Genomic DNA, 10,803 nt, shown 5'->3' with positions numbered 1-10,803 from the left:
TATTCAGTTCAGTTCAGTCGCTCAGTCGTGTCCGACTCTTTGCGACCCCATGAATCGCAGCACGCCAGGCCTCCCTGTCCATCACCAACTCCCGGAGTTCACTCAGACTCACATCCTTCGAGTCAGTGATGCCATCCAGCCATCTCATCCTCTTTCATCCCCTTCTCCTCCTGCCCCCAATCCCTCCCAGCATCCGAGTCTTTTCCAATGAGTCAACTCTTCGCATGAGGTGGCCAAAGTACTGGAGTTTCAGCTTTAGCATCATTCCTTCCAAAGAAATCCCAGGGCTGATCTCCTTCAGAATGGACTGTATAAAATACATGACTAATGAGAACTTACTCTATAGTACAGGGAACTCTACTTGGTGCTCTGTGGTGACCTAAACAGGAAGGAAATTCAAAAAAGAGGAATATATGTATATGCGTGGCTGATTTATTCTGATGTACAGCAGAAACTAATACAACAATGTGATGCAACTAAACTCCAATTAAAAAATTTTTGTTTGTTTGTTTTTCAAAAGGTAGTTGTTAGGCAGATTCCATGGCTGTGGTAGGTTTCCAGGCTCTCTCTCTCAAGTGGAATATCCAGGATAACCCAAACCAGGAGATTGCATGCCCAACAGACACTTTTCTGACTTGTTTTCATTAGCGAAGTTGATGGAGTCACTCAGGATGGAGTCTGAGCAACAGTCAGCCTCAGTTCATCCAATAAATAGATTATCAACACAAAGTGATCAGGACAACAAAGTGGTTAAGAACACAAGCTCTGGAGTCAGGTCGACCAGGTTTCTAAGCCTGACTGTATCATCTCCTAGCTCTGTAACTGTAAGAAATTGTTATATGCCTCTCTCCATGGATTATCTGAGGTCCAATGATAATGCATTTTCTCTAGTTACAGGTCTCAGTCAAGGTAACACAAGCTCTCTGAACCTGTCTCTTCATGTGTAAAATGGCTGAAAGTAATAGTGCTTTTTTCATGGGGCTGCTGTGAGGATTCAAGGAGATATTTCATAGAAAGGATGTATTCCAAGGTTTGGTTCTAGTGTTTAGTGAACACTGACTAAGTTTAAACCCAAGTTCCACTTGGTACCCCTATGGGCCACATGCTGTGGCTAAGTCTTGTTTACCTTTCAGATAATGATTGGGAATCATTATTTGGTAACAGGTATCCCGTTTATATTTTTAAAAAGAATCCACACAAGGCTGGGCATGGAGAAATTTTATTTTCCTAATAAGTGATGCTTTCATGTAACCCAAAGGGTCTCTCTCTGGACATCTGTCTTTCGTTCAGTACTGAAAGAGGAGGCAACAGTGGCCAAAATCTCTTCCCTATACATTTAGCTACTCCCTCTCCCGATCTCCAGGATTCCCTGGTGGCTCAGATGGTAAAGAGTCTGCCTGCAATGCAGGAGGCCAGAGATCTATTCCTGGGTCTGGAAGGTCCACTGGAGAAGGAAATGGCAACCCATTCCAGTATTCTTGCCTGGAAAATCCTATGGATGGAGGAGCCTGGTGGGCTACAGTTCATAGGATCACAAAGAGTTGGATATGACTGAGTGACTACACTTTCTCCTGACTTCCATAAGCCCCTAACCGATACTACCTGAAAACTGTCTTCTAAAGATCCACAAGGACAAAGGAGATAAAGGCAATATTTGCCAAATAGGTTTAAGTGCCTAAGGTTAGTTGGATGTTAAATCCAAGTCCGTTTCCTGGAGACCAGCTCATTGGGCAGACTCCAAGACTATGCCCAGCTACTTACGGGGCCTTCCATAAACAAAACAAAACATATAGCAACATCAAAACCACAGGATTGGTTTGTGCAAAGTCTCTGCACTTTGGTCATTTGGAAGCCCCAGCACAAAATCAAACACATCACAATTTGCACTGCAAATCCACGACTTTGAAGACGAGGAGGAACAGAACATTCAGATACACATACAACTGCAGATGCTGACCATCTTCAACTGTGCCTGTGTGAAAGGTCTACACGAAAAGGCAGTTCAGGTGCACCCCTTGGAGAAGCCTCCCCCACGCACCTCTCACCCCAATTCTACGCCAGGCCAACCACTCAGCTCTCAACAGTGAGGAGGCGTCACAGGCCTGCTCACTACCACAGGAAAGTGGGCTCTATACTGAGGTCAGAGGACTTTAGTGATGAAGAGAGAATTCATGGAAAGGGCTTAGCACAAGGAAACGTTAGAGAAAATGGGTGCAAAACCCCGTGGTCACGTGTACCATGGTAACATGAGCCAGTTAAATGTGTCACAACTGGCTCCTGCCCTCCACGTGGGCTCAACTTGGTACTTCCCTGATGTCACCAATCACAGGGCAACATTTTCCACAACCGAATGGTTGCCCTGCGTATGAGGGGTCCCACCCAGTGAGGTCTCCTGTTGGGATCACTATATTTTTTTTTTTTGCATTATTACTCCTCCTATCTGTGTACTTTTCACACAGTTAAGTCACCTATTTACCTGTCTGCCTCCTCTGCCACAGTAGTATCCTCCTGTAGGCACAACTGCCTTCGTCAGCCCCAGATCCAGAAAGCCTAGCACAAGTCCTAGAATATATTCTTTACTTCACCAACATTTGTCAGATAAATGGGCAAAAGACTAAATATTGCCAGATCTTCCAGCAATCGAGCATCTCTGTAAGGAGAGGATGAGCAATTTTTGTGTGCTATTTGTGTGTGAGGAGGTACCTTTGTTCTTGAAGTCCCAGAGGTTAACTGAATCCTATGTCCAAACATTCTTCATTTTACATACATATGTGTGAGGGGAGGGGAGAGGATGGAGTGTGTGTGCATGTGTACACAAAATACTCTCCATCCAGTTAAGAGAATGGCTTTTGCAACTGGTCACTTGCTTGACTGCTTGAGGGTAAATATTTCAGTATCTGAAATAGACATAGAAGATGGATTGCTCCATCAGTAAGTTCACTCTTGGGCTCTCACAGGGCCTGGAGATGTGGGCATAGCACAGAGAGACAGGTAGGCATTGGGTATCAGAAGGACCTTGTCCCCTGCTGGGGAGATATTAGAGATCAAGGCACACGATTCTTGAGAAATGCAAGAAATCACTCCTAGGGGCATGGCTCCAAGATCCCAGATGACTAGCGGACTTCTCTTTGTCTCCTTCATCATTCTTTATACAGTTACCTGAAGGCCTCTACAAGCCAGGCCCTGAAAAGGCATCTGCCAACAGAACAAGTGGAGCCCTTGAATTCTCCTGGAGCTGTGCAAGGAGTCTGTTCCATCTCTGGTCCCTGGACAGAGGCTGTCTGGAGCCCCGGGTTTTTGAGAGAGCTTGTGCAACCACATCCAAGCTCGTGGGATGAGCCACAGTTGACTGAGGAGGCCAGACTCAAGGATGGGTTAGAGCAGGGACAGAAGTGCACACTGCCTGTCTTCCAACCCTGTCTAGGCTTCTTGGGGAGCCCCGCAGCTAAGCTGCTGAGCTGACCTGGTAGGGAAACAGGGCCGTCACACCCTACCAAGGGCTGGAGGGGGACATGGCCAGAGGTGTGGGTAGAAAAGACACGTGGCAACAGCAAGAGCAGTAGCTGCTACTTCCTCTGCGTTCAAATAGGCACAACGTGTTCTTGACTTTCACTGTCAGAAATGGGGGTTCCTGTTTGGGCTCACTCCAAATGGTCCTCCAACCCAGTGAGGGATGTGAATGCCCCATTTCATAAGGAAATTCCCTGGTGAGACTGACAGGGGGGTATGTGGGCACAGGGAGGTGAAATTTGGGAAATGGAAGAAAGAAACCTCAATAAGAGAGATGGGGATTGAAGCTAAAAATTAACATGTGCCACCCCACTCAGCCCTTAACTGCTGGTTTAAGATGCTCTCCTGGATTTTGCTGGCCTGAGTGGCTTGTCTATAGTTTTCTGATACATTATGAGTTCATCCACATGTATATGCCTATTAGAAGAGTCTTCCAGATTTGACAATTTCCCGGCTCTTTGAGCCCTGACATGAGGGTGACACGGATCCCATCCTGTCTCCATAGGCTCTGTGTACCTGGGCCCCTCTTGGCACGCCAGGACAAAATTCTGCTGAGCAGACGGTTTCCTGGCTTGATGCAGAGATTCAAAGATGGTTCATAAAGAAAAATAATGAGTCAGAAGCTGATTATGCATCCATCATTTCAATCTGTGTCTAGACCTCGAGGGGCACCCGACCCACTTCCCGCTCTCATAACAAGTCTGAGGAGCATGCAAGTCCCATTCATTCCACGTGCATTTGCTACTCTGCATCCCCAGTTCTCCACTTTCGATGTGGATTGGAATAAATCGCTTTTAAATTGCTCAGAGACACTGAGGAAGGAGTTAGAGGCAGAAAGGGTTATAAATGCAAAGCCTGACTAGTCTTTAGTGTCATTATTCCAAAGCCCAAGATTCATTCATTTCACTGCCTGCTGCTGTGTTCTGGGTATATGGGGAGGCTCAGAGATACACTGCCTCATTTTCATCGCATTTACCAACTGTTTTAGCCGTAATTCTACTTGGAGAGCTTTCATATGTGCTAGTCAGAGGAACAAGCAATACAAAATGGGATCAGTGACATCCTCTGAAGGTACTAGTTTTTCAAGGATAAATAGTTGCTCTTGCACTCAAAATTCCAATGTAATCCTTGGTTCCTGGGCAATATCTTATATCATGGCCTAGGCCTTCCAGACCCCCTCTCTGCTCCTCCCCAAATACCAGGGACCCCAGCTTCAGCCTATTTCCCGTTCTCTAACAAAGTAAGTGGATGATCGGTAAGGAAGGGTTCTTTTAAGATTTACAAAGCTGAGTAAGACATTCATGTGGCTAGGTTAACATAAGCACGTGAGACAGGGACGACGGAGAACCAGTGCTACCAGATGTACTTTTAAAGGAGCTTGAGCTGTTTCCACATTCTGAGGTGGGGGAAAGTAAAATGAGGCAAAAACACTGCCACCAAAGAGCCCTGACATTCTAATGCGTCCAAAATGTCCTCCTAAGACAGAAGGTGAACGCAAAGTCAGCAGTACAAACCGGTGAGCACACTTCACTCTGGAATGGCCCCCGTCATCAGCCTGCAGATGACCTTGTATGGAAATAAAATCTTAAGCAAACCAGATCTTTGGCCAAGAAGAGAAAACTATCAAATGAATGTATTCACGGCACCATGTGCATGACTTGGGAGGTAGCATTGTTCAAACGCAGAAAGGAGATGCAGATTCTTTCAGCTGGTGAGTATCCACTGAATATTCTTATGTACATGTGTTTATTCATTAGGATGGTTCATGGAGGGCCTAGCAGAGCTTTCATTTGCTACCCCCTCACCAAAAGAATTCCTGAGTCATGGTTCTCTCCAGGGTGAGCTCAGTGACTGCGGATAAGCCCAACTCCATAGTCTTGTTTCCTCCTGTTTAGAATGAAGTTAATAGTAATACCTGCCCTGCCTGCCTCTGCTTACTTGTGAGAAGCGAACAGGACAGCATTTGTGAATATGCTTTCCCACACTGATGTATCATACACACGGATCAGAAATGCTGTGATGCCACAGACGCTCGTCCACCCAGCCTCTGTCCTCTACCCTGGAAATGAAAATGCAGCCAGCAGGGACCAGGCCTGAACAATTCACTGTTGATACTGTGCTTCCCTCGGCCTGAGGAAACACTCGGGCAGAGATCGTACTTGTTTCTTTGCTCTTGTATCTTGTGTGTGATGCCTGACATGCAGGAGCTGCTTGAGATATGTGTGTAAAATTCACAGTTTATTTTTTTACTATTTTGTTTGTAAAATTGGGGTATAGTTGCTTTACGATGTTGTGTTAGTTTCTGCTGTACAACAAAGTGAACCAGCTATATGGGTGTGCATATCCCCTTCCTCTTGGACCCCTCACCACACCCCACCGCACTCTCTAGGTCATCCCCGAGCATGGGGCTGAGTGCCTTGTTGCTACACTGCGGGTCCCCACTAGCTATTTACACGTGGTAGTGTATGAGTGTTAATCCCAGCCTCCCAATCACCCCATCCCCACTTCCCATCCAACATGCTCACGTGTCCATTCTCTACATCTGTATCGCTATTCCTGCCCTGCCAGATAGATTCATCTGTACCATTTTTCTAAATTCCACATATATGTGTTAATTAATAAAGATGATTTTCATATGTATTGCAATTTTATTATCTAACAATTCTGCGGTTTCAATTCTTTTATTATCTATAAACAATTCGCTGTAGCCTGATGTATCTGTCTTATACCTGTGATGCTATTGTGTACAATACTATAACCCTTTAATGGATTGTAGTATTTTACCTAAAGAACGTGCAGCATTTTTAGGCAGCCTTCAGGAATCTATGTTATAAACGTGTGAAAAGGTAGTCTATCTCGCTCAAAAAATGAGAAAAGTATGAACACTGACAGACTATATAGTATCCGTGGAGTCATTTTGGCTGTAACCTTTAAAACTAAAAATGTATATATCCTTTAGTCCAGCAATTTCTAATAGGGAAAGATTTTCAAGATATATTTATACACGTACATAAACACACATACACATTCATTCTGGATATTTTCAATACTAAATATGTTGGATTAAAAAAATATTCATAAACATGAGGAACACATCAAAGTGCCAGCCAACCCTTAGAGGTCCAACAATGATCTATTTGCAGGTCCCCTAACTGCACTGGGTACATCCAGAAAGGACAGAGATTGCCAAGAGGATGCCCTTATAGTGTCAAGACCATGCTCATCATGCCACAAAAATGCCTTCCATCGGTGGCTCTCCCATCTATTCACACACATATACTGAACTCTACATCTGTGACAATCAGACCCTCAGCTCCTTGTCAAAGTTTATCTTCCATTATTTCCCAACACAGACTCACTGGGTTGGTCTCCTGACTCTCCTGAATGTATCATCGCCACCCTTGCAATCTGACTCACTCCTGTTTGTGCCAAATGCCAGGTGCATCCACACCCCACCCATCTTTCATCTCACACCTTTCATGACGCTTCCTCTGCTCCTTGAGCCACCAAGACTCTCCCCTTATCAGAACTTCTCCAGTGCCCAGCATAAACTTTTTGAACAAGCAAATGTGATGAACCACTAACAGAGGTGCCTGGGGAGGTGGGGGAGTTGAGCACTGCAGGCTTGCTGAGAAAGTTGCTGCTCTCTGAGAAAGGGTGACAGCCTCACCTCTCCTGCTTGTCACTGTTTCCAGCCCCTCACTTAATGGCTGGCACAAAGCAGGTCCTCAGCAGATAAGCCTTCAATGGTAGCAACCTCCTTCCCCAATTCACTACCTTTTAAGCTATAACTGGTTTAAAGTATCACTACCCGGAAATGACCAGAAGATCCGTACACCAATGGAAATAAAGCATGGAAGATGTCGATCCCATTTTCAACACCAACAAAAACAAGCCTCTGCCCAACATCATGGATGCATTTTTATAACAACAATGAAAAACTCACCTTGGTTTCTCGGAGAAGAAACTGCAAGTCTCGTCCGCTGAGGATCCCGTGGTTTTTCACGTAACTGGGAATGTTCTTCGTGCTGGAGCCGTAAACAGTCGCGTGTACTTCCGTGTATGTGTGGATGATGTCCAAGTAGACCTTCTTATTCTAAAGAGGGGACACAAGGAGAAGGCATTTCTCTTTTCATTCTCATAAAAACCTGTCTCATGGCTGGAGACCACAAAGGCAGGAGTTCTTAACATGGAGACTGCACAAATTTGGCAATCCAACTCGTAAAACTTCTTTTAAAAGTAACCTGACTGGATTTTAAGGGCAAAAAAAGTCACATGGATGCTGTATAACTTTGCAAGAAGAAATATATTATATAGTGACCTACTACTGAATACCAGCGATGGCTCAAGGCTGACTGCTCTGAAGTACTGTCCTCGCCTTGTAAATTACCAGGGATCCAACACTTTGCTTTTGGCTTGTCTTCCTTATGAGGGAGGAAGTTTGGGGGAAGGAGCACAGAGAAGGCAGTCAGTTGGACTGGAATACTTATCTGGAGATGGTAAGCTGTCCCTGAGGAGCACAAACATCCTCAGCTCTTGCCAATATTTCTAGTGATGATTAACTCATGTTGTCAGAACTGGATCCCACCTAATTCAGATCATGGGGAGATGAGCGTTTCCCACAGTATACACTGATTGACTTGGCAGATAGAGATAATGAGAACGTTCAGGTAGACAAAAGGTGGAAGAAAGATTAAATGTAGACTCAGATGAGTCCTGAAACATTCACGAGTAGTCTTACTTTTCTTAGAGGCAAAACAGAACCTCTCTCTATTATTCGTGAGCATTGAATTTGAGGCACATTTTCTAAATCAAAACCACCTGGGAGGAGGAAGTAGGCTCCCTGTCCCTCTTCACGTTTCTGTGTGACTAAGTCATAGAAGCCGGATTCTGTGGGTTGTCCTTTGAGGTGTTTTTTGGGGGGGACATTTGAAAGATTCAAGGTCTGCAATGTTTTCCAGTTGTAGGAGAGTGGGACAAGGTTTTTCTCATTTGAAGCCTGTTTTCACACACTTCAGGCAAGTATAATAATCGCCAGTTTTGTGACTTAGGACCACAAAGGACCTGGGGTTGTGGCATCAGTGGCCACTGAGCCCCTGATGGGAAGCAGCAGCCTTGGGGTGGGACCCGCACTCTGACCTGCGGGGGCAGCTCCCTCCACCAAACGGGCATCCTGAGCCCTGTTCAGTGTCTGCCCCCGCTTTACCACTCAGTGAGGATATTACAAAGCACTCAACTTTGGGGGATACATGTTTCAAATCAGGCATCCAAAGTCTTCATGATGGAAAAACAGTACACTTCACAGTCTCTATTTTATGCACCGAAGAAATTTGTGTGGGAATAAGCAAGTCGACCTTGCACCCCACTGTATGAATAAAATAAACGCTCCAACTGAAAGTCTAATTTCATGCCATGTTTGGTGGGGCCGGAAAATGCTAAATTCATTACTTGAGAGATGTATACCCTTCCATTCGTGCAGAGGTGACTAGGAACAGTTTACAAACCATGACTCCCACTCACAGCTTGAGCCAAATTTAGGATCACCTTCCTGGTGTGAGTAAACAGGAGGGGGTCTATGACACACTTTCTGTGCTAGAGAGACCTGATCACTCCTTCTCAGGGGTTCTACCACCTCCCCTAGCCCTTGCTAGGCAGGCAGGGGCTTCTGTAACCCTGGCCCACCCCCTGCCAGTGCTGATGGGCCCAGGTGTGTCTTTCCTGAGGGGGACCCATCCCCAGGCTGCCTGCCAGCCTGGGACAGAGTGGCCGGACTCAGGAAAATGAGCTGAGCCAGTCAGGACCCTTTCTAGGGGGCTTAGATCCTAGTCACAGAGAGATGACTGCCAGATGGCCAGGGGCTTTAGAGCACCAAGGTCATGTGGTGTTGGAATCTGGGCAATTACAGACCAGATACAAGTCAGCTGCCAGTTCAAGGGAAACAGGTAAGAGCTGGATGGAGCAAAGAGAAAATAGTAAGAGGGACCTAGACTGACTGAGACCTAGACATTCCTCCTGTAAGTGTGACAGGGAGAGGGCACAGCGGGGGAGGTGGTGGGGGAGGAGGGAGAGAGAAGGGGAGGAGGAGGAGGAGCAAGGAAAGAGGTGGAGGAGGGAGAGAGAAAGGGGAGAGGGAGGAAGAGAGACAGACGGGGGAGGGGGAGACAGACTGAGGAGGGAGAGGGAGGGAGGGGAAGCCGAGAGTTAGAAGAGGGGGTGAGGAAGGAAGAGCAGAGGGACAAAGCGAGATGGGGAGAGGAGTGAGTGAGAAAAGAAAGCAGGGAGACAGAAGAGAGGAAAGCAGGGTCAGAGGTGCTTCTGGGTACCACCCCATCCGCAGCTGTTCCCTGCTCTAAACCCCCAGGTCTTTCTGGATCCTTACAGTAACAGCACCTTCCCAGCACTTGTTTGTATCTGGGCCACTGTAGGGAGATTCCTACCATCCAAAAGGAGGTCTGCTAGGACATCAAGCTGGGCTTTTGGCAGGGATGGGACTGGGTTGGGGATGAGGTGGGGGGCAAGCATCCTTCCTTTAATAAAGCAAAAAAACACATTTCCCTGTGAAGAACCAGCTGCTAACTAGTGAGGATAGACCCACAGTCCCTGACCAGGTCCGCAGTAAGCCACAAAGGAGAGCAGGGAGAGATCACCCGGGTCCTAACTTGGAGAAGAGCACTCAACTGGGTTCCTGAACCAAACCCTGGGGAAGGGAGCAGGAGGAGACAGGAGCTCTGCCACTCATCCCAGAAAAGGCTGTGGTGCCTTGAAGTTTCACCAGGGGGTAAGTTTAGGCAAATATGAAGAAGTATTTGCCAAGCTCAATAAAGTCTATGAATTTATTAACATGAAAGCATGGTAAAATCTGAAAGCAGAAGTACCCTTCAGAGATGATTCTGTTAATTTCACAACAGGTTCTGAGTGGAAAAAAAAGTTTTCAGACATAACCCTAACCTTTCAGGTTGACACGACAATGAAGAAATTTCCATCTCATGTTGCCACTTGTTCTGAAGAAATCAGGTGAGGGTGAGCCACACTATGGATTCCAGGCAAAGGAATTTGAACCACGAATGCTGAGTGCCCTGGCCCCTCCCTTCCCAAGTGAATGCTCACCGGATGCCCAAAGAACCATCTCCATGGGCTCCCAACCACTGTTTGAATTTGGGGTCCAAAAATCCAGCTACCTCCTGTACCTCTCCATCTGTGTTGCCACAGACACTTCCAACTCTTAATGGGTCAGAAATGGAATGCAGTGCCTGACTTTCCCAGACCAGCATCACACTGCCGCCCCGCTCCCCA

General features: G+C 46.3%; 1 protein-coding gene across 9 annotated transcripts in view; it reads right to left on the bottom strand.

Annotated features, from left to right (window-relative positions):
* The window catches only part of MGAT5 (mannosyl (alpha-1,6-)-glycoprotein beta-1,6-N-acetyl-glucosaminyltransferase), a 397,064-nt gene that overhangs the window by 45,579 nt on the left and 340,682 nt on the right, over nucleotides 1-10,803 (bottom strand). For all 9 annotated transcript variants that reach the window (XM_010853631.1, XM_010853633.1, XM_010853634.1 and 6 more), the window contains one exon: nucleotides 7,457-7,606. In XM_010853631.1, the coding sequence (XP_010851933.1) occupies nucleotides 7,457-7,606 (150 nt within the window). The remainder of the gene's footprint in view (nucleotides 1-7,456; nucleotides 7,607-10,803) is intronic.

This window comes from Bison bison, unplaced genomic scaffold, assembly GCF_000754665.1.
Source record: "Bison bison bison isolate TAMUID 2011002044 unplaced genomic scaffold, Bison_UMD1.0 scf7180017864330, whole genome shotgun sequence".
Lineage (NCBI taxonomy): Eukaryota > Metazoa > Chordata > Mammalia > Artiodactyla > Bovidae > Bison > Bison bison.
This window is presented reverse-complemented; position numbering and strand designations above follow the sequence as displayed.